Source organism: Panthera uncia, chromosome B4 (assembly GCF_023721935.1).
Source record: "Panthera uncia isolate 11264 chromosome B4, Puncia_PCG_1.0, whole genome shotgun sequence".
NCBI lineage: Eukaryota > Metazoa > Chordata > Mammalia > Carnivora > Felidae > Panthera > Panthera uncia.
In genome coordinates this window covers 131,538,988-131,566,724 of record NC_064809.1, presented here as the reverse complement: position 1 = coordinate 131,566,724, position 27,737 = coordinate 131,538,988, and the positions used below count along the sequence as shown (strand labels likewise).

The 27,737-nt window shown below is 53.2% G+C and overlaps 1 protein-coding gene across 1 annotated transcript in view; it reads right to left on the bottom strand.

Annotated features, from left to right (window-relative positions):
• SREBF2 (sterol regulatory element binding transcription factor 2) overlaps nucleotides 1–27,737 on the bottom strand; it is a 58,139-nt gene continuing 30,402 nt past the window's right edge. Inside the window, exons 8-19 of the mRNA XM_049626440.1 lie at nucleotides 26,193–26,385; nucleotides 25,419–25,600; nucleotides 22,529–22,805; nucleotides 20,702–20,871; nucleotides 12,586–12,754; nucleotides 11,173–11,290; nucleotides 10,214–10,323; nucleotides 8,921–9,053; nucleotides 6,318–6,486; nucleotides 3,751–3,936; nucleotides 2,158–2,269; nucleotides 1–1,751 (exon numbers count right to left, since the gene is read on the bottom strand). Coding sequence (XP_049482397.1) covers nucleotides 1,531–1,751; nucleotides 2,158–2,269; nucleotides 3,751–3,936; nucleotides 6,318–6,486; nucleotides 8,921–9,053; nucleotides 10,214–10,323; nucleotides 11,173–11,290; nucleotides 12,586–12,754; nucleotides 20,702–20,871; nucleotides 22,529–22,805; nucleotides 25,419–25,600; nucleotides 26,193–26,385 — 2,040 coding nt within the window. The 3' untranslated portion in view covers nucleotides 1–1,530. The remainder of the gene's footprint in view (nucleotides 1,752–2,157; nucleotides 2,270–3,750; nucleotides 3,937–6,317; nucleotides 6,487–8,920; nucleotides 9,054–10,213; nucleotides 10,324–11,172; nucleotides 11,291–12,585; nucleotides 12,755–20,701; nucleotides 20,872–22,528; nucleotides 22,806–25,418; nucleotides 25,601–26,192; nucleotides 26,386–27,737) is intronic.

The window sequence follows — 27,737 nt, the reverse complement described above, 5'->3', positions numbered from 1 at the left end:
CTGGGTGGTACCGATCTGTTTATTGAATAACCTACATCCAGGACACAGTGAACGATTCCATATCAAGGAAGCCATAGGTGTATCCCCCTTTCAGCGAAAAACTACCCCCTCCCACCCCTAAACGATAATGAGAAAAGGCACGGTATATACACATGACACAAGGGCTGGCTCGCCTGGTGGGCAGGGGCCACGACTTACAGTGTGTGGGGGGAGGGGCAGCAGGGAAAGAACGTGGGTAAGGTCCAAGCTGAGCCACTCTAGCCTGTCCTCGGCATCGGGGGGAGCCCCCGCCCATTCTCTACCCCAACTGGCCTGAGGGGTGAGGAACACAGGCAGGAAGGGAGGGAAGGCAGCCCCTCTCAGCCTCCCGGAAGGTTCTGAGGTCTCAGGCAGTCCTCAGGTCCTGGGAGAAATGGCCTCAGGGGCTGGGCACCAAGCCCGGGGATCCAGAAAAGTGGGACCACTTTTCCTCCAAGGACCCTCATCGAGGCAGGGGCCTTTATTCCTAGTGTTTACCCCGAAAAGGGGATTGTCACTGGGGAGAGACTGGGGGTTGGTCCCTGCCACCCTGGCTTATTTTCAGGTCAAGAATTCGGGATAAAAATAGACTGTGGAGGTACGAGTTGGGGTGGGAGGGAATTGAGAACCCACACTGAAGGCCCCCGGTCCCCAGTCCCAATGGGTGGCTTCATGTCTCCCAGCCCCCTGGGCCTACCCTGAGCTTGCGCTGGCATCCCAGGGGGCGGGGGAGTGGGAAGGAACAGGACAATTAAATAAGATACCATTTATTTTTTAAAAAATTAAAAAATAATGCCGACATTATTTCATCCAACCCCAGGCCTGCCCCCTGCCTCCCACTTGCCTCCCCAGAGCTGGGCCTCCCTCCTACCCTGGCTGTCCTGTGTAATGAAGAGAAAACAATGAACTGGCTTTGTCAGGCACAGGGGAGGGGACACAGACCCAAGGAGAGAAATAAAGATACCACAGCAACTCAGCCCTGCATCACGGCAAACCCAAGCACATGGATATAAAAACATCTGTATAAAAAGGGGGAAAGGGGCACGCTGGGCACAGTGCCAAGGGTGAGGCGCTTTAGTGCCCAGAGACCTATGTCCCCCACAGGGAAAGCCTGATAAAAAACAAGGAAGCAGGAAAGGGGGGGTGGTGTCTGGAGGAGAGAAAAGCTGGGGAGGGCTGAGGGCTGGAGGCAGGGACCAGGCAGCTTGGGAGCCCCCTGCCACTTTTAAGTCAGGAAACTCCCCAACTCCTGCCCTGCTCTTTCCTCTCTCAGACCCATGGGGCCCTGGACCACGTGTATCTGTCTACAGCAGCTTTTGGGGCTCTGCCCAGGGGCCTACCGGGCTGAGGTGCTCCACGAGCCTCAGCAGGCAACAGCTCAGAAGACAAGGCTCATCCCACAACTCCCAGAGGGAGCAGAGAGATCGAGAGACAGGGAGGAGGGAGAGAGACTGAGAGACAGAGGGAGGAGGGGGGCGGGAGGCAGGGGCTGAGGTGGGCAGAACCCAGGGGTCAGGAGGCGGCGATGGCAGTGCCGCCCCCCAACTTGACAATCATCTGCTGGCAGTCGTTGCACGAGCGCCGGTCGCCCGCCTTCTCCAGGGTGCGGGCTGCCTCGGCCAGCAGCACGGCCCGCTGGCCCGGGGAGGAGAGGAAGGACAGGGGAAGGTGGCGGCAGGCCAGCAGGATGGCAGTGGCCCGCTCTCGCTGGCCGGGCCAGGCGTCCACCTCTCCTGCAGGAACGATGAGGAGATGCGTGGAGGAGCCGCTCACCGAGCTGTTCCAAGGGCTCACCCTGGACTCGTTTATTTAAACTCAGAGCCAGCCAGTGAGGCAGTGCTGGGGCCGGGACGGCATCCCCAGCCCTCCCAGAATCCCCAGCCCTCCCATCCTCACTCCTGAGGCTGGATCCACAACCCAGCCAAACCCCAGCCCCACAGCGTGGTCATGGATCCTCCCCCGCAACTCAGAGAACCGGCCTCGGGCCACTGCTATTCTCGCGCCACCTCTGAGAACAGCGCAGGTGAGGACAGCCACCGGGGCTCTGCCAAGGGTAAGTGGCGGGCTGGGACCCTCCTCCCCTCCCCTGCTCAGGCAGGGTCCACACCAGGCCTGGAGCTGGGGCGCAGAAAGACTCACCGTGCTTGGTATTCTGGGCAGTCCGGCGGCGTAGACTGTGCTCCAGCAGCTGGTGCGTGCGGGTGGGGCTGGCTCCCGCCATCAGGCGCACAGTGGCTTCGTGCAGGAACACCTGGGGATGGTGCAGGGGGGACACACCTGTCTGTACCCCAGTGGATACCTCTCTAGGAGGCATCTCGTCGGCCACCCAACAGTGGCCCTTCTCTCCGCACTACCCTGCCCTGCTCTCCCCTTGGAAGCAACTTCCGTCCTAACTCTGAGCTCCGAAAAAGCCAGACACCTGGAGGAACAGCAGGAATGGGGAGCACAGCACAGGCCAGCTGGAAACAGGCAAGGACGCTCTCCTCTACAGGAGACAAAGAGCCCAGACGTGCCCCCGGGGGCTGGAAGAGAAGTGGCCTGGGTGCAGCCTCAGGCCTTGGGGGTGGCGTCCAGCTTGAAAACAGGCAGAGGTGAGGCTGGGAGGAGGGTGGCAAGAGGAGGGGAACAGCTAGCTGGACTGGCACCAGGGAGGCTCAGTCCTGTTTCCTTCAGTTTCTTCAGAAAGAAATAGAGGCCAGAACGTGTCCAGGGGAAGTGCGGCTCTTCTGTAAATATGAGTCACTGGGGAACAGGGTGGGGGTGGGGGGCAAGGCCTAGATCTCTAATTCCTTAAATCACAAGGCTCCTTTATACCCTTTCCTATCTCCATCTGTGGGGAGGGTCTCGAGTGCCACTGGGGAAGGCAGTGGGGCCAGGGGAGCCACTAAAGAGTTTCGGCAGCGGAGAGGCAGGTTGGAAACGGTGTCTCAAGAGGAGGCCTCTGATGCCAGCTGTGCCCTGAGCAGATCAGAGGGCCCTGAACCTTGGGGTACACTTCCTCTTTTCCCCAGTGGAGCAGGTTCAGTGGTGATTATGTATGTTTTGCCCGCTGTCTGTCCTGGTTCACTGTGAACAGTGGCCACAATGTGACCCTGGGAGGGACCAAGGAAAAGGCAGACTCACTGAGCCCTTCGCCCCTCACGGACACTAATGGCCTTCTCACTTGAAATTTTAGAAAATAATTCAGGCAAAAACATGTTGAGTATATAACTCTAATTAGCAATCACAATAAAACAAGCAAGGAAATTATTTGGGTCCAATCAGCCCAATTACACAACTGCCCTGGGAGACTTCTCAGATTCTGTGGCCATCGCCACGGGGATATTGTGTGCAGTCAGGCAGCAGAGCCAAAGCCCCCGGCGACTCAGAACAAGAATGAAATGAAGTGCTAGGGAGATTCCGTCGCTCTGACAACAGGAAATCAAGAGTGGAGCTCTCTCCATGCCCTTCCCACCCCTCCCAGGGCCAGGAGCCCTTCCCATCCCCGCATTTGACACGTGAGGTGCAGTCGGTGCGGGCCCCTGCCTGTGGGCCCTCGGCCTGCTTGCCACACTGCAGGGCTGGGCGCACAGCGGCTACTCAACTAACACAAGCAGAAGAAAGGGATACATGCAGCTACCCCCATGCTTGACACGGGGGTGACCGGCTGACCTCCGAGGGCCAACTCTGCAACCCCGTGCTGGTGCTTCTAGAACCCCACCTGCCCTCCCCTGCCGGCCGGGCGGGTCTCACCTTGCGGTATGCTGGGCGGAAGCTGTGTGCCAGCCTGCGGAGGCTGCCCAGGTCCCGCTGGAAGCCGGCCAGTTCAGCACCGGATGCGTGGTACGTCTCACCCAGCGCCTGGCTGGCTCCTGCCTGCTTTTGCCAGAGCGCTGTCCTCAGCGATAGTAGCAGGTCACAGGTCAGCAGCTGGACCACCTGGGGGATGAGCCACAGGGAGGAGACCGGTGACTGACCTATCGCGGGGATAGAGATCCCAGCGGTTATCAGGCCCTCCCAAGCCCAACCCTCGGCAGCTCCGGGAGGAAGTGGAGAGTCTCAGAGGGGCAGCCTGGAAAACGCTTCCCAGACAGCAAGAGAAGAGCTGAAGGGCAAACGGGCTCACAGCATCTAGTCCTTCCTATGACCCCAGGTGGAAGATCTGTTTCTCCCATTCTGTGGGTGAAGAAGTGAGGCCCAGAGAGGGCAGGAGCTTGTGCAGGAGACATGCAGCAGGCACCGGAATAATACCTTCGTGGGCCTGACAGGAAGGCACAGGCTCCTCCCACCTCACAGGAGGTGGCCTCACGGCAGGCCCATGCCCCAACTGGGCCGCAGCCCTGCCCCGCAAGTAGGATCAAAGGACCCGAAGTGGCAGCATGGCCAGGAGATGGAGGAAGGGAAGGAGGAGGCTCACTTCTACAGAAGGCAGCCAAGGCTCGGCCCCAGTGGTCTCTGGGGTTGGGGAGACAGGAGTCCAAGAAGGCGAGACCACGGACCAGTTGAACACTTGGGTTTAGCCCACTGACCTAAATCAATTGCGGTTTGGCCACCAACTGGCACACAACTGACCCTCTCTCGGCCTCCGTTTCCTCATCCACAAAATGGCACCACAAGGCTACCGTGTTACAGGAGAGCACCGTGCGTGCCTACTATACCCGGCCTTTGGAAGCACTGTCAATGCCAGCCACCATCAGGCACGGATGCCGCACAGCGCGCGAGTGGGGGACTCACGTACTGTCCGCACGGCACCCATGAGGCTGGGCCACCTGCGCGGCTCCCATCAGTACCGGGGGCAGTGAGAGTGAGGACAAAGCAGACTTCCTTGTGAGAGGGGTCCCATGGGGCCCTACAGGTTCCGATGGACTCCCCCCGGGAGATTCCTCTTCGTGTCCCTTCACCAGGGCACTGGACCCACCCTGGACTCTGCCTCGTGCCTGCTCGTTGTCTTGTCCCTTCGCCACACTGTTTTCTGGCTGGTGATGGCCTCCCTCTTCAAACCAAGCCTGGCTTTTTTAAAACATTTGTCGTAATGTTTATTTTTTTGAGAGAGAGATAGACAGAGTCAAGAGGGGGAGGGGCAGAGAGAGGGAGACACAGAATCGGAAGCAGGCTCCAGACTCTGAGCTGTGAGCACAGAGACCTGAGGAGGGGTTCGAACTCAACGAACCGTGAGGTCATGACCCGAGCCGAAGTCGGGCGCTTAACCGACTGAGCCACTCAGGCGCCCCAAGCCTGGCATTTCTAAGAGGTGAGCGCTGGGGGAGCACCTTTGGGCGGCGGGAGCGGCCTGGGGCTGGATTCTGCCCTTTGACAGATGCCAAGCTCCACGGGGTCTCCTCCTTGGCCCATTGTCCCACACAGAACTGCTGCCCAGGAACCCCAGCCCCAAGAGTGCGAAGCCTCTCTCTCGTTTCCCAAAGTCAGCTGAAACTATGTGGCTCCTCCGTGGGCCTTTACTCTTGGGCCCCTCCGGCACAGTGCTTATTCTGTAGGGCTGGCATGCTTCCGGGCTCCCCCTAGTATCTGGGACTGATACTCACCACCTCTAGCCAGAAGTGCCAACCTAGCTACCTCGGACCAAACCCCAGTGGGGGGCTCAGAGTCTGACCATCCGGGCCATAGCCCGTCCCTCCCTTCATGGAGGGAAACCCAACTCCTGCTGAGTGTGCAGACCGTGCTTCGCTTTTAGCTGTGCCCACCCTGCCCCTCCTCTCTCCCGGGGCGGCCATGCCTTGGGATCCAACAGTGACGGCAGCGCCCTCTACCAAGGCACGGTAGGAAGTCTCTCGAGGGCCAGGCAGGCCTCTGTGATGCACTGTGGAAACATTGCACGGGTACCACCAGAACATGCAATGCAACTACAATGCACCACAGCTGCCCGCTAGGAGGCGGGCACCTGGCCTCGGAGGTGCCCAGGCCGGTCAGTCGGCTCGGGGTGCGTGTGCGCGCGGCTCGGGGCCCCTTCTAAGGCTGGCCTGCAGTGGTCTGCGGGACTTGTGCAAGCTGCCCGGAGCAGATGCAGAGCCCTGACCGTCTCTGGTTCACCTGGGGCTGGCAGAGCTGAGGACCGGCAGGACCCGGGACTCGGGGAACCCGGCAAAGGCACAGGTGGAAACATGCTCGCCCTGAGGACTCCAAAGGGGCCTAACTGGGCCAAGAGGCCACGTCTGGGGAAAGGCACCGCTTGCCCGGTTTGTCTTTGGGACGGCCCCACAGGCCGGGCAAGCTCAAGGTGGGCAGGGGTGTTCCTACCCACCACAGCTGAGCACCTCCCCCTCAGATCCCCCTGGTAGGGGGCCAGATCAGCCCCCACTCACATGATTGAGGGTGAGGTCGCAGGTGGCCCCGCTAACATTGAGGCTGCTCCACAGGTGGCCACTGGCCCGCTCACAGTGGCAGAAGGAGCTTTGCTGCCCATCCGCCTTCCCGGAGAGTGAAGTGTGCATGGCTCTGCAGGTGTGGAAGACGGCCTTCACCAGGGGGCTCCTGGACAGTGAGAGGGAGGTGAGAGGCAAGAGGTCAGTGAGTGTCCCTCGGGCGGCATGAGGAAGAGCCTGAGCCGGTGACACATGGGTCTGTCCACTCACATGCGGCCACAATGGCTCCAGATCTGAGATGCCGGGGCCCTGAATGAGGGCGGGCTCCCCACCCCTACAGCCTCCTTCATTCAGGGAGTATTGATAGAGCCCCAGGCCTGGCGATGCAGCAGTGGGCAACCCAAGTCCCTGCCTGCAGGTGCTTTCGAGTGTGGGAGTCAGATAATAAATGCACTGAACACTGAACATGTAATGCCAGGCAGAGCAAGCGCCATGAAGGGAAGCTGAGCAGAGGAAGAAGGTGGCGTCTTATAAGGGATGGTGGTCAAGGATGTCCTTGCTGGAAAAGTAACATTTGGGCAGAGATTTGAAGGAATAGCGGAGTGAGTCGTGTGGCATTCTGGGAGGGTTCCAGACAGAGGTGCAACATGTGCAAAGGCCTGGAGTCTCTGATGCGTGGGAGAATATCCAGGGGCCAGAGGCTGGAGGGAAGAAACCGGGGGGCAGCACAGGGAGGGCAGCTGCAGGCCATTCACGGCTGAACAAGGCCCTTCTCAGCCCAGCCATGGCCCTCCCGTCCCGCATCCACCTCAGACTCTGCTCCGGGATGCAGGCATCGGCAGACCAGCTCTTTTTCCTTTCCCCCTTCTGTGCCTCTGCTGACGTGGGTGCACAGGAGTGTCCTGTCTCACCAACTTGTCTCCTGAGACTTATTCCACTTGCTGTGTTCCCGGGGCTGCCTTCTCCTGTCCTGCCCTCTATAAGCCTCCTCAGGCTACCCACTGGGTCAGGCCCTTTGTACTCACCTCTGCTCCCCTCAACACCAACCTGTGGTTATGGGCCTCCCTCCCTCTGGCCCAGAACCCCTCCCAGTGAAGAGCTGCACTGGGTGCTTCACAGAAGCCACCACTGGTCTGGCAAAGGCAATGGCACGAGCTGCCCACAGGAGAGAGCACCTCTGCAGGTCGGGCCACTATCTATCTGCTTATGGCCGCAACTTGCTCTCTTGTCTACTGCTGCCTCTCAGAGCCCAGAACACAGCTGGGCACCAAGGGGGCCCTCCGTTAAGTATCTACTAAATAAACAATGGAATCATGGAAGGGGGTGCAGGAGACCCAGGAACGGGGCATGTGGCCGAGAGTCAGGGATCAGACACCCAGCTCAACCACCAGGATTACCACTAAGGAGCCACCTAAAACAGTCATTCAAACAATTTGTGCCTCAGTTTCCTCATCTGTAAAGTGGCCATAATCCTACTTGCTGCCACCTGAGATGACATAAAGTATGGACTCCATTATTTGTGCCTGCTCTCTGAGGGGCCGTTCCCCCAGAAGCTGGGTATTAAGCTCTCCAGAGAAGAGTAGCTTCTTTTCATAGAGCAGATCGGGGAGAGACTGGGGAGGCTGGGGTGGGGGAGGGTTCGTTCCCACAGCATCATTATTCCCAAAGAGCAAAGGGTCCTTAGAGTGACTGAATTCAGGGGAAGGAATGTCAGCTGAGGGTCTTAGCTGATTCCAGGGCTCTGCTGCTCACAAATGAGGGGACTCTGGACAAATCTACCTGCCATGTCCTCAGGCACACTGGCTGGGAGAGTGTAAGGTGGGTGCTCAATGGTCAGGGTACTCAAAAGAAATTGGGGTGTGTGACCTGCCTTAGGGAACCTGCCGAGACCTACTTTTCTCAGCTCTTTCCTGTTCTCCTGGTTGAGAGTCTGCGTGACAGGAAATGTTCCGGCCTTGGGTCTGAGGACAAGAACTTTCTGTCTTGGAGCACTGTACAATTTCTCTGGGGTTGCAGAAGATGTTAGGGGCACTCAGATCCAGTCAGAAACAGACAGGGGGTTGCACGTTACTATGGGCCAAATGCCCCAGAGGCAGGCGTTGGGTCCCCAAAGAGGAATGTCAAAAGCTCTCTGGTTATGCCTCGTGCTAAAGCCTTTTAGTGAAGGGCTGATTGGGGCGGAGGGGGTGGGTGTTGACAGGAAGCTGAAAGGAAAGGGGGTACAATGCTGGCACGCGAGAGACGGGCCCTCACAAGCCCTGTGCTGGCCGTGAGCCATCACCACGCTGCCTGGCTGCACCATGAGCTTCTGAAGATGCCGGGAGCCACACTGCTCTCCATCCCCATTAGCCTGTGGCTCCATGAGAATGCGGGAGTAGCGCTGGCAGCTGCTAGGACAACGCACGCAGATGGGCTTGCTTGCCATCGGTTTCTCCGTGCTGCCCTCTTCCTCCCTCTGGCTTCACCTCTCCATCTATTATGTAGTCCCCAAGCTGCGCAACCTTTCACCCCAGTGGCCACTCTGCTGACGCACAGAAGTGAGCCTGGCACACCTGGGATTCCCCTGGAGAGAAGCCAATGAGTGGCCAAGGAGGCTTACGCACTCTGTCACTTCCAGGGCCTTGGGGACACGCTCTGCTTCAGTAAAGTGAGCGCGCACAGCTGCGTCATCTCCCTGGAGCCAGCCGATGGCCATAGTGATGGCAGACGTCCACCACCGACAGATGACATCTGGACCTGGAACGGAACAGCACCAAATGTTACTCCAGCACCCACACACCTACGAAGCTCAGCCTGGCCGCCTGCACCTAGTTCCCATGTGCACGTGCCATCTGTACCTTCTGGCGATGGGCCAGGGGCCTTTGCGTGGCCCTCTCATAGAGATGCCGGTGGGAGCGCGAGCCAGCACGTCCTTTTGGAAAGTACTGGCAATCTGTATCAAGAGCCTTAAAGATGCCCACTCCTATTACTCTAGTAACTCTAGTAATCCCGTTTGGGGCAGTCTATCACCAAAAAAAAATGGCCTAGAGAAAAAAAGTACAGCAAAGACGTTCACTGTCATGTAATTTTTAAGGTAAGTGCTGGAAACGTCATGAATCTCTAATGAAGTCACAAAGAGTGGAGTTTCTCAAGTGTTTCCAGTAAGAGGCTGTGGTTAGAATCTTCAGTGTTTTCTTCTCAGAGGCTCAGCTTTCTCAGCTGCAGAATTACGGTGCTAGTGATCTCGCGATGCCAGGGGTGGTGGGGCAGGAAGTGGAAGCGTAAGATAAAAGGCGGAAGAGCCCGTGCTTTTCTAAAGACAGGCTGCAGGGTCAGGGGTCACGATGGGGTGGCTGCTTTTCTGGAATCCTTCCCTCCCTGGCGAGAGTGGCCAGAAGAGAGCCTGAAGGCCCCCCTCTCCCAGCAGCCTCAGAAACAGCTGCTGTGCTATCATCCTGATGGCCATCTAGGGACAGAAGCAAAGAATGTCAGTCAGCGGGCTGCACTGGCTCACCCAATGGGCAGCCGCTGAGCAGTAAAGATACCCGGATGAAAAGTCTCTTCAGCAGAGACTGTCAGACCCAAAAGCAGCCTCAGGGCCACCGTGCATCAACAAGTGAGCTCCTGGTGTCCGGACCACTTGTTGCCCAGTCTGGGTGTTTGGGAAAGTTCCAAGGAAAGACATTCACTGCTCATCGTCCCACTTCTAGGAGAATCTTTATTTCTTGTCCCCAGAACGCCACCCAGCAGGGGGTAACTGTGCGTTGGAGCCACGTGGGGCCATAGATACACACCTCAGATCCAGAGAAGATTCTCAAGTGAACACTCACAACTGATCCGGACCCGCTGGGACAAAAGGGCTGTGAAACTGAATTAAGCAACACGAGGCCTGAAGAGCCACCCTGCAAAGTGCTTACCAAGGGCTGACTTGAGCACGGAATTGCTGGAGAAGGGTGGTGTCACAATCCCCACAGAGTCCACAAAAGAATTAAGTAATTTCAGGTACTCCAGAGCATTAGAGAACTCACTAGAAAGAAAATAAACGGTTCCATGGTACATCAGAATGTACAGAAGGACCACGCTCATGCCTGGCTTCGGCGCTCCAGTTCCAAGACCCAATGGCTATATTGGCCTTTGCTCCCCCCCCCCCCCCCACCCCAATCACACCAGGCACACCCTAAGCCCTGTCCCCAACACCACTGACACCATTCACAGTCTCCACAGGCTTTCATTCTTCACATGTCTGGGCTGTTCCAGATGCTCCTCCCCTCAAGGCCTAGTTCAAATGTCATCTCCTCCCACAAGTTCGCTGATCTCACCGGCAGAGCTGCCCTCCCTTCCCCACTAAGGTGCACTCCAGTCAGGACCTGGGCCTTGTAGGAGAGTGACTCTGGCACCTGTCCGCCCCTCAGCTCTTACTCTGAGGAAGAAAGACTGTGCTTAATAGCTCTGTTAAGAATAAGAAATTGCTTGGCACACTGCATAAAGGTCTGAGTCCCCCAGATGTCTGCCTTCTGCTCAGCCCTCCACATTCCATTCCTATGCCCTCGACAGGCCACCCCCCCTCCCCACTGCCAAAAGCAAAGCAACCTGATCACATCTCTGATCTGCTCCGAGAACTGCCTCTGCTTGGTGAAGGGATGGGGGAAAGGAGAAAGAGGGGGGAAGTGGTACACCTGGTATGGGAGGAAAGGGCACAGAGGTCAGGTCAAGGGACTCTTGTGAGGCTGCCAGGTTTGAGAAATACCCTGGAATCATTCGATTTCCCTACAGACCCTACACTAGGGATTGTTTGCTTCCAGGAATGTGGGCCTCCAGTTGCCCCCAAGCTTCCTGGGCAGATGCCTGAGGCAGGGGCCCATTCTGGGGACATTACCAGCTCTCTTCTTCCTGTTCTCCTGCCTTCTTCTTGGCCTGAGGCTTCACCAACGACTCAACAGCTCGTTCCAGCAGGTTCTTGCAGAAGGCCTGGTGGACCTGGGCAATGGGGTCAGCTGAAGAAGAGGGGAGAGGCCTGAAAGGTTAGATGGTCTCATCATGAGCCCATCTTTGTCTTTGCAGAGAAAACAGAGGGTACTGAGAGGACCCCGAGAAACAGCTACCCGCTCTGAATGGGGATCGAACCCCCTTCTCAACCAAAGCCCACAACCACCTTGTTAGACAGTTGGAAGGCGGGGGGGGAGGCATGTGCGAGGGGTGCTGGGTCTCCTGGCACAGTATTCAGTACTTTCCTTCAAGGCTGGGGCTGCAAGCCTTATCAGAAAACAGAAAATGGGCAGGAGGACGTCCAGCTGAGAACAAAGTGGTGGCCGCTGCCCTGACATGACACAGAAGCCCTGCTCCTGTTTTCCAGACCTCTGCGGCCAGCGACGGTCTGGCTGCGCTGATGAAACAAGTGGCCTTGCAAAGCTCGCCACGGCTGTCACGGCCAAGTGGCCACTGGCGGGCCCAAAGTGGGGTGGCACCAGCCCCTCCCTCCCCTCACACGTACAGACACGGGGGCCTCCATCCGACCAGGACAGGGAGGCAGGACACTTCTGAGCACGTTCTGGGCAGTCAGGCCTAGAAACAGAGTCTGCACGAGGCGAGAAAGCCAGTGGAAGTCTGTGGTATAGACCAAACAGACCGTGAGGATGGGGCTGAGACTTAAGATTGCTTTTACTTTTATCCTCCCTTTTTGGTGTCGTGCACCGAAACTTCTTATATCACACAACACAGTTGTTTTTTAAAAAAGGATAGCAGAAGCTCCCACACACGCCGTACCTGCAGAACACGCCGCACTCTCCCGAGGCCCCCACTTTCGAGAAAGGGGAAAGCACACAGAAAGCAGAAAGCCTACCGCTCGAGTCTGAGCACTGGGCGAGTCGCCTCCAATCACTGTCAAACACCAGGGACAGCAAGCCAGCCTCTCCTCTGATGCCTGGAGCCCTGTCCCTGCCACCACTCTAAGCACTTGCTGAGCGCCTGTCGCCTATTGTTCTCTAACTGCTCCGACCACGTCTGCTTTCCAGCGGGACCAGGAAGCCGGGGCCAGTGAGCAGCAGCCCCACACATCTTTTGTCTCCAAAGCACCCAGAACAAGGGCAAGAACGGCTTGACTGATGTGAGGACCACGGGATCTGAATGTCGGAGAGAGGCGCTGCTCACCAGGCTTGGGACCTCCCTGAGCTTTGGGGAAAACAAGACTGAGACCACCTGTGTCCCCCATGCGTTTGGAGCACAGTCCCCCTGAAGTACTGGTGCCTCTCGCGGCTCTCCCAATACCCGGTGGCTGCAAAGGTGTTCTCACCTGGGTTCCTCTGGGCACAGTACAGACTCTCCTTGGCAGCCGACTTCACCGACCAGCTCCGCTCCATGAAAAACTTCTGGCCCAGGGGGTGGCAGAGCCAGCGCAGTGAGTCAGGGACAGCGCTGCGCTCGGGGCCACACAGGCTCTGGGCTCTGCTGAGGAAGTAGCTCTGTGGAAGGACACGGGCCAGGGGTAACACTGGGGTGGCGGAACGCTGGCTGTGGCCACTATGGGGCCATCAAAAAGCGCCACCGCGGTGGAGGCAGGCTGGGGAAAGGAGGTCAACAGGAGGGCCGGGACGCTCACAGACCTGGAGGTAAATGCCACTACTGTAACTAGGGCAAGTGGCTCTGGTGGAGCCGTCTGGACTTGGTGACCAGGTCCAACCTCCAGCAGGAGGGTTGGACAGGGCTTCGGGGCTCCTGTGGGGCCCCCGCCGCACCCTGCCCTGCTGGGTCTGCCTAATCCTCCTGGAAGCTCCCTCTGGCCCTGCTGGCATTCGACCTGCAGAGGCGGGGAGGGGGTGCTTCATCGAGGAGGGGTTGCGGAGGCCTCCCGGCTGCACGCCCACCCTCAGCCCTGTGAGCACCTGTGTCCAAGCCAGGTGGCCCCTTGGATCCTGGGACTTTTCTTATCAGTCATTTTAATTACTTTTGTGATATTTTTAGACAAAAGCATGTTCTGCTCTAATTTTTCATCTCTTTTACCTTTGAGTATGAAGAGTATATATAGTAAAGGCACACAGCAAGTGACTAGTAACTGTTAGTTACACCATCATCACAGTGGAAAGCACGAGAGTGAAGGAGTAGCCCTGAGGCTTGTCCCAGGACCCATGCAGGCATGCATGCCTGTGGATGATGCCTCTCCCCCCAGAGTTGGCCTGTCAAGGGCTTTATCTGGCCCCCTAAAGAGACCTGCATCCCAGCCCTAGATGAGCCCTTGATGTGAACACCAGCTGGTGAGGAAGGATGAAGAAAGACTTTGAAAGCCGCTTTGCTGGGCAATTCGAAGCCAGTGCCCATCTCCCCAGCCCCTCCTCTGCTGCAGGGGAGCATCACTCTAGGTCCCCAGGAATCAGAGTTGCAGGCTGTCTACCCATGTTTTCAGAAGTTCTATCACTTATCGAGTGAGGATATTTTTATTCTAAAACCCATGATTTCCAACCCACAAAACCACTCAGTGCAGGCTAATCTGAATGAGGAGCTGAGCAGAGAAGGATAGGGGGGAGGGAGAAGCATAAGACCCAGAGCTCAGGGAACCTGGACGAGGGGCTGCTGGGACAGGCTCGCAGATGTAAACCTTCATACTTCCGCCCTTGCCTCCACAATGAGGGCAGCGCCTCCTTGTCCAGTTCAGTCTGATGGTTCTGACCTTTACTGGGCTCTAAGTAGCCATCAGCTAATATAACGGCTTCAGAAGACTTGAATGCCAGGGTCAGAAATAGCACCACCGAAGTGCCACTCAGGAACACAGACTGAAATGACAGACTCTCTTGGGGGGGGGGGGGGGGGGATCTGGCGATTGCTGTCTGAATCTGAGAGAGAATGACCTGGCCAAGCTGCTCTACAGATATACTTGAAGACTATCACAGCACTTAATTCACTGAAGTCTCCAGTCACGGAGCCAGCAGCACTACTGGCCTTTCCTCCTCTTTGCTGGCCGCCATATACGAGACAGGATACTGGAGAACACACGAAGAGGCACCCCTACGACCTTCTCCTGACTCTCAACAAAGCACTTGCTGAATCTGAGCTTGTAACTGCAGTGGAGGAGCCTGAATGGGACAGAGGCTGGGGGTGGGGTGGCGGCAGTCCCAGCGCCTCTTAAGTCAAAGAACCTTCTAACAGTTGCCTGCTAAGCAAGGGAGCACGAGAGCTGCTCCAGGGGAAACGGAAAACAACTGTTCCCTGAGAAGGGCCCAAACGTCAGCAAAAGAAGCAGAAACAAAGCTTGGTCAGGTTGCTCTGCAAGAGGAACCCAGAGAAGCCATTTAGAAAATCATTAAGTTAAAATACATTTTTAGGTTCGATTCTTTTTTGAAATTTTTTTTGAATGTTTATTTACTTTCGAGAGCGAGAGAGAGAGCACATGCGTGAGAGCGGGGGCATGAGTGGGGGGAGGGGCAGAGAAAGAGGGAAACACAGAACTAGAAGCCGGCTCCAGGCTCTGAGCTGTCAGCATGGAGCCCGAAGTGGGGCCCGAACTCACAAACTGAGATCATGACCTGAGCCGAAGTCGGATGCTTAACCGACTGAGCCACCCAGGTGTCCCTAAGCTTAATTCTTGAGAAAAACCTTAGTTGTAAGAAATTTCACTGTGTGTGTGTGTGTGTGTGTGTGTGTAAGCTGGAATTTGGTGATTTGAATTAATAAGAAATATAAATCCTGGGATACAGTCTCCACAGCATAATTGCTAGAAGGAAAACTAAAAAAATAACTTCTGTTGCTCTTCAATTTTCTTGGCATTATCACCTTATGATAATTTCCCTAAATTTTACAGACACCAGAATCTCCCCAAGCTGCGGGTGTGAGCCCCCTCCCCTCTAAGTCATCTGCTAACTGCCAAGCTGAGCAGCTGTGGCTGGAGACTCAGAACTGCTTAGATCCCAAGAGCCACCCTGTGCCACCCAGCCAGTCCCCGTTCCACAGTCCTCCCACACCGGGCTTCCCCTATGGTTCTCAAACTGTGTGCCAAGGCACCCTGAAAGCAACATCCTGAACTTGGGAGGGGCGCCACCGGACATTTTACAGGGGATATTTTCTGAGGTAAACACAGCCATGCTCAACACAAGTCAGACACCAGGTAAAGCAGTAAATGGGGGTAGTTGGAAGTCTCAGTGGGAGACTGCACGACCTTCCTTTGGATGATATCACACCTTTAAGAAGCTGGGTTTTTAGAGGCTGTTGTAATAAAAAGCAAGTGCTGCATGAAAATCACTGTGGAACAGGAGACGAAATTGGTGGTGTTACTCTGATTTCAAAGTTTGAGAAGGTATGTGGTACCCAACAGACACATGTACCCCACTAGTAAGTAACCATGGTTATCAAGAATAAAAATATTATTTCCTTGGGGTGCCTGGGTGGCTCAGTCGGTTGAGCGTCCGGCTTCGCCTCAGGTCATGATCTCGCGGTCTGTGAGTTTGAGCCCTGCGTCCGGCTCTGTGCTGACAGCTCGGAGCCTGGAGCCTGCTGCGGGTTCTGTGTCCCCCTCTCTCTCTGCCCTCCCCCACTCGTGCTCTGTCTCTCTCTGTCTCAGAAATAAATAAAACATTAAAAAATATATTATTTCTTCTTTCAATTTTGTGTATATTTTTTAATGGCTACTAAATTGTTAAGAGATAAATATGTATCAAGATATCAAGATGTCTGTACCTAATGAATTAAATGGAACTGTTAGGTATTTCTGGGGCGCCTAGGTGGCTAAGTGTCAGACTCTTGATTTCCGCTCAGGTCATGATCTCGTGGTTCATGGGTTTGAGCCCCACGTCGGGCTCTGCACTGAGTGTAGAACCTGTTTGGGATTCTCTCTCCCTCTCTCTCTGCCCCTCCCCAACTTGTGCACGCTCTCTCAAAATAAATAAACATTAAAAAAATTAAACAGAACCGTTAGGTATTTCCTTTAGCCCAGGGAACCATGAAAAAATTACTGAGACACCAAGGGTGCCATGAACTGAGAAAGATTGCAAACCTCTGGTCTAAATCATTTTCACAGAGGCCAGCCCTCCACCTGCCTTCAAAGTCTGACTCATTTGCTAGCTAAATATATTTGGCTGAATTCAAAGCTTCTTCTTCCTCTTTAGGAGAGTACTATCTGGGTCTCCTAATCTGTCCCCTCCCAAGAGAAGCAAACAGATGAAAGGGGCAGTTACCTTCCTAGGAATCAGTTCCTCTCCTCTGCCCACCTTACTGAAAATGCAAATTTGGCAATACATCAAGTGTTCCAGATATTTTTGGCCTTTGAGTGAGTGTCACCATCTCTAGAGATTTAACCTCAAGAGACACTTCTACAGGTGGGTGAGGAGAGTGTGTGACGACTCTCTCTGCAGCACCAGAACCGCAAATCCTGGAAACAACCCCAGGGCCCGACAGCAAACGTGCCGGGGTACCAAGTCCCCCGGCGGAATAAGGAGACAACAAAGAAAGGGGCCCAAGACTTACCGCTTGGTTGAAAAAAGCAAGTGGTAAACTAGGGTTTCTGGTATGATCACACTAAGTAGATTATAATGCATATATGTATTAGTACATGCAAGAAGAAAATTCTGAGGAAGTACACATCACATTGTTCATTGCTTGTCAGGCATACCAAATCTTTTTGAGGATGGGGCCTCATGGGCGGGGGGGGGGGGGGGTTTAAGGGAAACACTTTCCCGATCCTCAGCTGCCACACATACACCTTCCTCAAATGGGCTGAGTCCCTCTGAAGGGTAGCTGCGTCTTGGCAATAAGGACAATCAAAACCCCAGAGGGACTTCTGGGATGACAGGATGATCCTAAAATTTATAGGGGGAGGTAACACTAGTCACTAAAGCTAGAGGGCTGATACATGCAGAGATATCAGGACATATTAGAAGACTCGACCATTAGGGGTGTGTGGTGTTGTGCAATGGAACAGATCAGAGCATCCGGAGGCAGACTCGTTATATACGGACACTTGATTTATGAAAAAAGTACCACTTGGTGCAGAGCAGAACGGACAGTCATTTTAATAAGAGTCTGGGGCAGGGAGACATTCAAGTGGAAAAAAAAAAAAGTAGCTCTTGCATGCCTACCTCCATCTCATACAAAAAATCAACTCCTGATAGATATGGACTTGGATGTGGAAAAAAAAAAGTCCGGTGTCTCGCAGACAACAGAGGAAGGTGTCTTCACAAGTGAGACAGGGCAGAGATTCACTGAACAGGACACAAAGTGTATGTAACGGAAAAGACTAATCATCTGATTTGACAAATATTCAGAACTTGTGCTCATCAGTTGACAGCATTTAGAGAGAGACTAGGCAAGCCCCAGAGGGAGAGAGATCCATACAAAGCACACATCCAACAAAGGTTTGGAGCCAGAACAAAGAACTCCTTGAATCAATAAAAAGACCAGCATCCCAAATAAATAGGTAGGACTCTTCTGTGGTTTTCACAAAAGAGAAGATCCAAATGGCCAATGAAAAGGTGCTCAACATCACTAATCCCCTGGAAGTTACAAGTGAAAACTATCAGGCACCACCAGAAGGGCCAGAGATGACACTATCCTCTGTTCGGTGGGGATGTGGAGCTGGAACTTTCTTTCATACACTGCTGGCGGAGTGGCAACTGGTACGTCTGCTTTGGGAAACCGTTAGGCAGCGTCTACCAAAGCTGAACATCCACGTGACCGCTGACCTAGCAACACCAGCCCTAGAAATGCAATCTCATGCTCACCAAAAGATGAATGTTCACCGCGGCACTATTCCCAATAACCAAGGACAGGAAACAACTCAGCAGTCCATCTATAAGTCTAGTCATAGAATGGAATACTATAAAGCAAGGAGAATAGACCATCCATAACTATATGCAACAACACATATGAATCTCACACATGACACTGAGCAAAAGCACATACTGTAGGACTCCCCTCATGCAAAGTTCCGAGGCAAAACATGCGAAGTGATCAGGATGGTGATCACTCTGGCTGGAGAGCTTAGGGGTAGGGGTAGTTTGCTAACTGCAAGGGGGCCCAAGGGACACTTCTGCGGTCCTGGTCATGTTCTGTTCTTGATCTGTCTGCTGGTTTTATGAGTGCATTCACTCTGTGCAGTCACTGAACTGTGCACTTATGATTTACGTACTTTTCTACATGCATGTTATACTTTAACAAAAAGTTTATAAAGGGGCGCCTGGGTGGCTCAGTTGGTTAAGCATTCGACTCTTGATTTTGGCTCAGGCCGTGATCTTACAGTTTGTGAGATCAAGCCTCAAGCTGGGCTCTGTGTTGACAGTGCGGGGCCTGCTTGGGATTCCCTCCCTCCCTCTCTCTCTCTCTCTCTCTCTCTCTGCCCCTCCCCTGCTCATACACTCTCTCTCAAAAACAAATAAGTAAACTTTAATAAAAGTTTATAGAAATAACAAATTAAGAGGCAGATTAAACTATGGTGACCGAATTCAGAATAATGGTTATCTTTGTAGGGGGCAGTGTGAGTGAAAGCCTGCAAAAACTTCTGGACATGATGGGAAGTCCTACTTCTTCTTCTTCTTCTTTTTTTTTTTTTGAGAGAGAGAGAGAGAGAGAGAGAGAGAGAGATCGAGAGAGAGAGATCACACAAGTATGAGCGGGGGAGGGGCACAGAGGGAGGGAGAGAGAGAATCCCAAGCAGGCTCCATGCTGTCAGTGTAGAGTCTGATGCAGGGCTCAATCTCAGAAGCTGTGAGATCATGACCTGAGCTGAAAACAAGAGTCAGCACTTAACTGACTGAGCCACCCAGGCACCCTCTTCTATTTTTTCAAAGATTTTATTTTTAAGTACTCTCTACACTCAGCATGGGGCTTAAACTCACAACCCTGAGATCAAGAGTCACATGTTCCACCAACTGAGCCAGTTGGGCGCCCCAGAAGTCCTACTTCTTGGCTCTGGGCAGTTGTTACAAGCTGTAAATTAAAATGTGCACATTTTTCTGTATGTGCATTGTATTTTGATAAAATTAAGGTCTTCAAAACACCTTTGGGGGGGCATGAAGTTACAAGTGTGATAACATGCCTATGTTATCAGACATTAGGACAAACAAATGGAATAGGGAAACAGCCTGGCTGATGCCTCCTGCTCTTAGCCTAGATTGGCCTTGCCCGGAAATGCCACCTTGACTTCTCTGAAGACTGGGTTAAGAGCCCAGTGTGTTCTCTGGGCAGCCAAATAAGGCTTGCACTCACCTACTGTCCTTAAGGCCTGTTCCTTGTCTGAATTCCCTGCCAGACTGTGTGCTCCCTGAGGACAGGGCAAATGTCTTGCTCACTGCTGCATTTCCACTGCAGAGGATGCAGCGGACTGAGCAGGGACTCAGTAACGTTTGCTGAATGAACATGTTATCTAGGGTCACTGAGACAAGACTGAGACACAGAAAGCACACTGGGCTTTCCCATGCTGTCACCTAGACTGTGGTGACACACTTCAGGAAACATCAGTGTCACCACAGGGCACATTCCTATTCATCAGCTCATCAGTGTCATTACTGAGATATGCCAACAAACGGAGATGTGATCGTTCTGTTCTGAACACAGCTGATGTATTCGGCAGCCTACTCAAAGCGAGCACCGAATAAAACATGCCTGTTTCTGCTGGAGTAAGAAAGCCTGAGGTCAGCAGATGCTGTGAACTAGTTGATAACAAGGACTGTGAATTGGCCAACTGTGAATTCCCAAGGCTGGCCCCATGCCGGGCACAACGGAGGCGCCTGATAACAGCAGTTCCTGCCCTGGGTCTGACCTGAGTTCCTTGAAGACGTGCACGGTTTCCCATTTCTGGACTCACAGTGCTGTGATTAAGGTATGTAATCACTACCTTTCTTTGTGGATAAAAACACCAGGAGACACAACCAGAAAATTTCAAAAATCTTTATGACCACAACGGGGCGCCTGGGTGGCTCAGTCAGTTAAGCATCTGACTCTTGACTTTGGCTCAGGTCATGATCTCATGGTTTGTGGGTTTGAGCCCCATGTTAGGCCGTGCACTGACAGCGCACAGACTGCTTGGGATTCTCTCTCTCTACGCCACCCCCCTCTCGCGCCTTCTATCTCAAAAATAAACTTAAAAAAAATTTTTTTATGACCACTTGAAGAGCAGAAGTCATATATTTAACCCCTTGAATCCAGGTCACTCTGCATCACTGAGTCCGTCTTACTTCAGGTGCCAAAATGCCCCACTTATGCTTATAAGAGCCATAAGGGTTTGGGGTTTTGTTTTTCTTTTTTTTTTGGCAGGGGGGTCTGTTTTGTTCAGTGCCATAAATATTTGTGAAATAGCCTAGTGGATGAATACCTACTCCTCTAGATAGTCAGCACCCAAAGGCAGACCCACACCCGTTTCTGCAACTTAGCTCCTGGCTGGGGAAGGGCGCCTAGTGCAAGTCTGCAGAGGGGACCTGCAGGGTACTCACCGCCAGGAAGCCCAGCTTGCCCCCACAGCGGGTCTTGAGCCCCATGGCAGCAGTCAGATGGATCTCAACCAACATGCTCGGCGGGACTTTTTCTTCTGCACACTCAGCCAGGTTCACGGCGCACAAAGCCATGTGCACATCCGAACAGGCAGATCCTGCAGGAAGCTTCCCTGTGGCAGGCAGACACAGACGCTGATGTTAACACATTCCTCCAAACCAAGGTTTTCTCTAGTGTAGTCAGAGTGAGAGCGGAAGGACTGAAGACAGTACTTGGGCTCTGCCATCAGATGGTCCTGGATGGGATGCTAGGCTCTGCGACTCAGTAGCTCCTTTCTACCTCATAGGTTCCTTTCTACCTCATAGGTTGTTGGGGACAAGAGAAAATGCATGTTAAGTACCCGGCACATGGCACATGGGACGTATAAATGGGAGCCACTGTGACTGCAGGCTGTCGTATGGGACTCGGAGATGTGCACTGAGACATTTTCCAAACAGTGCCAACAGCACAACCATGTTATGCTAACACACCCTATGCCTCCAAATATCGGAAGAGGTGATTTTAAAAGAATCTACAGTATATAAGCACGCATCTTTTTGAGGGAGAAGTAACCTAAAACAGCCAGGACAGCCAGACACATCACGGGTTAGTAGGTGGAAGGCTAGGAAAAGCTTACTACACCTCCCATATGAGGGTCGCACAGCTCACATGGTGTGACCTTGAAGTCACGGGCCAAAGTGTCCTTGCACAGGCAAGGGGGCTCATCAAGGCTGCGAGGCTTTCATGCTGTTTCTTGCTTTGGTCCGCACTACAGGGCTGGGAGGTGGCTAGGGCGAGCAGTCCCCTCGTTTTGCTAAGGGAGGCTCAGCTTCAGGGGTGGCCCCATGTCAAAGGTCCAGACGGTGGCCAAGCCAGGCCTCCTGACCTCATCAGCCCCACGTTCTTCCCACGGGGCCACCCTGCCTGCCCCGTCTTTTTATCAGCCCTTACACTTTGTTCTGCACAGGCATCGGGTGTTGGTCTCCCTCAAGAGGCACGATCTGGCTTTCTCTTTTCAGGGGAGGGAGGATGGAAGCAATGTGGGGACCATACTTTAGTCACCTGTCCTCTCAGTGCCTTGTATAAAGCCAGGTGCACAGAGCATTCAGCAAGTGTGGAGGGAATGAGTGATGGGAACTATCCCAGCTGGTATAGTTCCAGCCCCCAGGTGGGGTTCCTCCCTGGGAATGTCCTTCTGCCTGGAAGGCACATCCCCTTCCACGCAGCTGGCGTCCTCTACGCATCCTGCCATGCAAAGCCAAGACTTTTCAGAAAGCTTCCTGAAACCCTCCTCAACAAGTACCCCCTCCCTCCCGCCTCCCGACCGAAGCCCCATCCTCTGCTACCACTACCACACTAAACTGTCATTCACTTGCTGACCAGCCTGCCTATCCTTAGAGGAGTTTGTTGAAAGAAATAAATGACATTCCATTGAATCTAAGATGACATCAATTTTAAGTTTACTATTAATTTTAGGTACCACTAAGGAAAAAACAGTGCCAATTCACCCATTCCATATCTCTGTGATTCCATATCACTGTGTAAATAAGGGACACAACCCAAGGGTAGAGATGTTAATGTGAAAAAATGTGCATCTTAAACTGATGAGCTGCAGTAACGAGCTATCTTTACAGCCATGAGTGTGGGTGGAAGGCCTGTCTAACCATTCGAGAAGAGTAGTGTAAAAAGGGCTTCAACTGGGACCAAAAACTGGCAAACCAAGCCAGGGTGGAGACGGCACGGGGCACCTTAAGGCCAGCCGGCAGTGGTAGCCGCACCCCCCGCCTCACCTGTGATGTGCAGCTGGTGCAGCCTGTGATAGGCCAGGGCTGCGTCCCGGGCGCTGGCCTTAGCTTCGTCCTCGAAGCCCGCTGCAGTGGCTGGGGTGGCCCGCCGGCGCTGGAAGACCTTCTTGAGCAGCCAACGCACCAGGCGCAACTTCTGCAGGCTGTAGCGAATCACATTCCAGGAGAGGCTGCAGGCCAGGTCCAGGCGGGAGGTGGGCAGCGCCCGGCCCAACACTGACAGGCAGGTCTGTAGATTGGCCGCGGCAGCCGCAAAATCCCCCTAGAAAGCAGCAAGAGGTATAATGTTCGCTGGCCTTGCTGTGGCCTTTTTATTTTGCTTTACCAAAAACTTTTACCCTCCCTTCACTCCCTAGATTATCAGAGTAAACAAATCACTAGGAACCTTATCCCCCAGAAAGAATGATTGCTGACATTTTCATATGTTTTCTCCTGGCTTTTTTTTACTAAATTGGGATTGTACTGTGGTCTATCTATGATCAAATACTATTCACAAATTCCCGTAGTAGTTTTATACGTAAGATGATAAAATGGGTTTAGATGATCTTTTAGGCTTTTACGTTCTCAAAGCGTGGTTCCTGGAGACAAGTAGCGTCAGCCCCTGGGATCTTGTCAGAAATGCAAATTCTTGGTCCTCCAGCCCCACCCTCCCCCACCTATAGAAACCGCCTCTCTCTGAGAACCCCCGCTTTAGACAAACACATGGCAAAACTACTGTAACCAAGGATCTGGATGAACTACTCTTTGCCAGCCTGAGAGGTTCTAATGGAGAAGCTATGGCTCTGTATTGGAAGACCTCTGTCTGTTTCTCTCATCAATGGGAAACAGAACGAAGCCATCCTCTCCTTTCCCGTGTCCTGCGGTGAGTACGACACCCGTATCTCCTCCCTGCACCATTATGGGAAGTGGATCGGGACAAAGGGAGCACCCTCTCCCAGCTGATGCACAGCTTCTAACACACTCTGGTGTGTTAGAACACACCTGCCTCCTGGTCCCTTCTCACCCCCAGGGCCCGCTCACGGCACTTCAAGTAACACCGCTCAGACAGAGGATCCCACAGCTCCAGGGCTCCCGACCCTGGAGTCAATGCCACATCATTTCCATTCCACTTTACGGCTCAAATATTTCCCAAGTCAGTCTTTCCTTTCCATTCCAGGTTCTTGCCACCTCTCGACAGGTCTATTCCAGGAGCCGCGACCCTGCCTCTGTGTATTCGGTGCCCCCTCCTCCCAACCCCACACTTCACACAGCTGCCAGAATGACATTCATTAAACACAGACCTGAACCTGCCTTTAAGACACACATCTTGAAATGCTTTTTTTCTGGGAATAGTCCCGCTTCAAGGGATAGGCCCCCAACAACCACATCTACATTCCAGTACCCACAGCCCTCGGCATGGCTGACAGCTCCAGGCTGGTCAATCAGATTCTCTCTTGTGGGCACTGCAGCCCGCAGGAGGGGAGGGTGGCCTGTAGTGTACTGCAGCCAAGGACTGTTCTGCTTCTGGTGCCTCTGACATGTGACGTTTAACTCTTCCTTTGATGCTGTGTGTTGCCCCAGAATCCTCCCCATAAATTTTCCTTTGTTGATTTCTATTTTTTTTTTTTACTTAAAAAGAATTTTTTTCTTTTAATGTTTACTTATTTTGAGAGAGAAAGACAGAGTGGAAGTGGGGGAGGTGCAGAGAGAGAGGGAGACACAGAATCCAAAGCAGGCTCTAGGCTCTGAGCTGTCAGCACAGAGCCCAACATGGGGCTCGAACTCGTGAACCATGAGACCATGACCTGAGCTGAAGTCGGACGCTTAACTGACTGAGCCACCCAGGCGCCCCTGCTGATTTCTATTTTTTTTTTTTAATTTCTATTTAAAAAAAAAAAAAAAATTTTTTTTTAACGTTTATTTATTTTTGAGACAGAGAGAGACAGAGCGTGAATAGGGGAGGGGCAGAGAGAAGAGAGACACAGAATCTGAAACAGGCTCCAGGCTCTGAGCTGTCAGCACAGAGCCTGACGCAGAGCTCGATCTCACGGACCGCGAGATCATGACCTGAGCCGAAGTTGGACGCTTAACCGACTGAACCACCCAGGCGCCCCTATTTTTTTTTTTTAAATGTTTGTTTACTTCTGCGAGAGAGAGAGAAAGAAAAACAGCTCAAGTGGTGGAGGGGCAGAGAGAGAGGGAGACACAGAATCTGAAGCAGGCTCCAGGCTCCAGGCAGTCAGCAGAGAGCCAGATGCGGGGCTTGAACCAACGAACTGTGAGATCATGACCTGAGCTGAAGTTTGATGCTTAACTGACGGAGCCACCCAGGCGCCCCTCTTTATTGATTTCAAAAGAAAACATTCAGCTAATTTTCCTGCTCAAAAACCTTCCTGGTTCTCCTTGGGAAAAAATCCCCAAATCAGTTACTAGTCAAAGACCTCTCCAATTTGGGCCCTAGATACACTTCCAGCCTTAGCCCTCACCTGTCCCGGACATATCCTATAACTCCAGACATACTGACCCACCTGCTGGTCCCCAAATATCCCATCTATTCAAGACTTCTCCACCTGGAAGGTCCTCCCTCCCTGACCACTCTCTGCTCAGGTCCCAGATTCCCTCGGCCAGAATTTGTCCTTCCTGCCCCAACCCCCGCAGCACTTTCTTCTTCCTCTGTCACAGCACAGACTGCAGATCCACCCATGTCCACGGAATCACTGACACATAGGTGTCCTCTCACCTGCTGCCCTGTGACTGTCAGGGGCAGGGTCCCGTCCTGCTCTTGCCACCCCCAAGCACCTATGACAGGATTTTATACACTGGCTACTCAATGTAAGTCACTGAGTTATCAGCTGAGCCTGGCTGAGGAAGGGGAGAGGTGGACGGCAGGACTCACCCTGGCGAGGTCCAGGTCTGCCTGCTTTCGGTGCCTCCAGAAGGTGACTGAGGAGCGTGAATGTGGCCGGATCACTGGCTCCCCGTGGACCAGCAGCTTCACAAAGACGCTCAGGACAATCACACCATTCACCAGCCATAAGAGGATCGTTGGCATCATCCAGTCAAACCAGCCCCCGGAGCCTAAAGAGGAACATCTCAGCTGAGCCAGGAGGAAAGGCCTCCCAGAGCAGCCGTAGGGGACCGCAGGGCACCTCGTGAGCCCCAGCATTTGACAGGTAAGAGCCTTCTACCTCACTTTCAGAAGAAGTGTGGATGACAAGACTGCTTCATTTAGTAACAATGTCTAAATGCTTTAGGTAGGGATCGCTATCAGCAAATCTGGGACAGTTCTGTAGCCTAAACAGGAACCCTGTAGCCCTTGTCATTATGGAGCTGGGTGCCACAAAAGTCTGTGTTAGTCAAGGTGGGGTCGGACCACTGGTTTCATGACTCAGGCAAAAATATCACATCTTCCTTCAAATAGGTATACCCCCATTTCCCTTATCCCTGCCCCCATGACAACAGCAGTGTGGGTTCCTGATTTGTTCTGTTCTTACTGAACTTGGGCTTGCCCTGCTACTTCCAAAATGTGACTTATGCCAGTCCCTACCAGGCCTGCGACAAAAGCCCTTCGGGACCCCATGAATGAGCAGAGCATTTTGCACACGCAGGGACCATCTCCTGCCACGGCAGCCCACCCATGCTTTGGTGGCACGAAGGGCCCTCTACCTACCTGACTCAAGGGACAGTATGCTGCGGCCGGAGCCAGAGTACGGGTGCTGGTCAGAGCTGGGGGCCCCTCTCCACCGCAGCAGGGCAGTCAGGGGGTTAAAGGAGAGGCACAGGAAGGTGAGGACACACAGCAGAATTCGAGAGCGGTCCACCATGCCCAGGGCTACAGGAGGAGAGTCCGGCTCATCTTTGACCTTCAAGACAGGGGAGAGAGATTGGAATGAACATCACATGGGTTTTTGCAGCATTTTACTAACATTTATATATGTACTGGAATCAGACTGGGAGATTTAAATTTAAGACCACCAAATCAGACAGGAATAGAGCCAGGAGGCAACTAAGAAGTCCACAGCTCTCCCACTGCTTCTCAAACCCTGGCACGCTCGCCCTCTTGCCACCCGAGACAAGGACATGTTCTGAAGACCAAAGGTAGAGGAGTCCTACTTATAAAACAGAGCTCTGTCACAGAAGAGAACATTATGCATGATTTTGTTTCTGTAGAATTCCACAACGGACAAACTCATCGGAAGTGGCAGAAAGCAGATCAGTAGCTGTCTGAGGCTGGAGGGGGTTGTGTGAACTAACTGCCATGGTATATGAAGGGGCTTTGTGGGTGATGGAAATATCTTGATTACAGTGATAGTTACATAAGCGTCTATACTTGTTAAAACTCAACAAACTGCATGCAGGTGTGTTTTACTGTGTGTAAATTAAACATCAGCACAGTTGATTAAAGGTGTCCAACTTCAGTATGGATCTGCTTGCGGGAGTCTGCCTGTTGTAAAAGCATCATGTTGCTTTTCTTCCCTCCCCATTTCACAGAGGGACAACTGGAGGCAGAGGCCTGCCTGCCCGGGGAGCCTTCCTCTAAGGGAGGAAGCCTAGAGCCAGAACTCCCTGGATCCCAGAGTGCACATACTACACCACTCCTTTTCGATATTTGAAAGCCATCTGAAAATGTCCTCTGAGGACAGACACCTAGCTAATTCAGTGTATCTACCATATGGTCTTTTGTTATCAAACAGAATCACATTTATGAAATATTTCAAAACTAGAGCTCCGTCAGTAAAATCAAGTACGTGTTACTACAACAGTTTGATCAAAAACTTAGGCTACAAGGGAAGTTTGCGCTTTCGAAGTCAGAAATTGCCAATGGTCTCCGCAGGTTCCCCAGGCTAGATCGTTAGGCTCGAGCCTCTTTTGGCTAATTCCATTAAACAATTGCCAGGGGCTTTCTTTGACAATTAAAGGCCCTGGGTTGGAATGTTTTTTGTTAGATTGCAAATTGTAATCATTTCCAGAAGAGGACCCAGAGGCAGCCTTGCCCTAAACCAACTGAACAACCTCAAAAAGTGGTCTTGCCAGGCCCATTATGGGCGAAGGATGTAATGAGGTGCCTCCGGCAACTCCTCGTGCCGGCGTGACAGCTGCTGTGTGTTCCCGTTCTGAATCTGGCCCTTAATCCTCTCAGATGGGCTCTTTCAGCAAGGACCAGTTAAGACCAGACGACACTGAACCAGTTAAGCAGATTCTGTGGGGGGGGGGG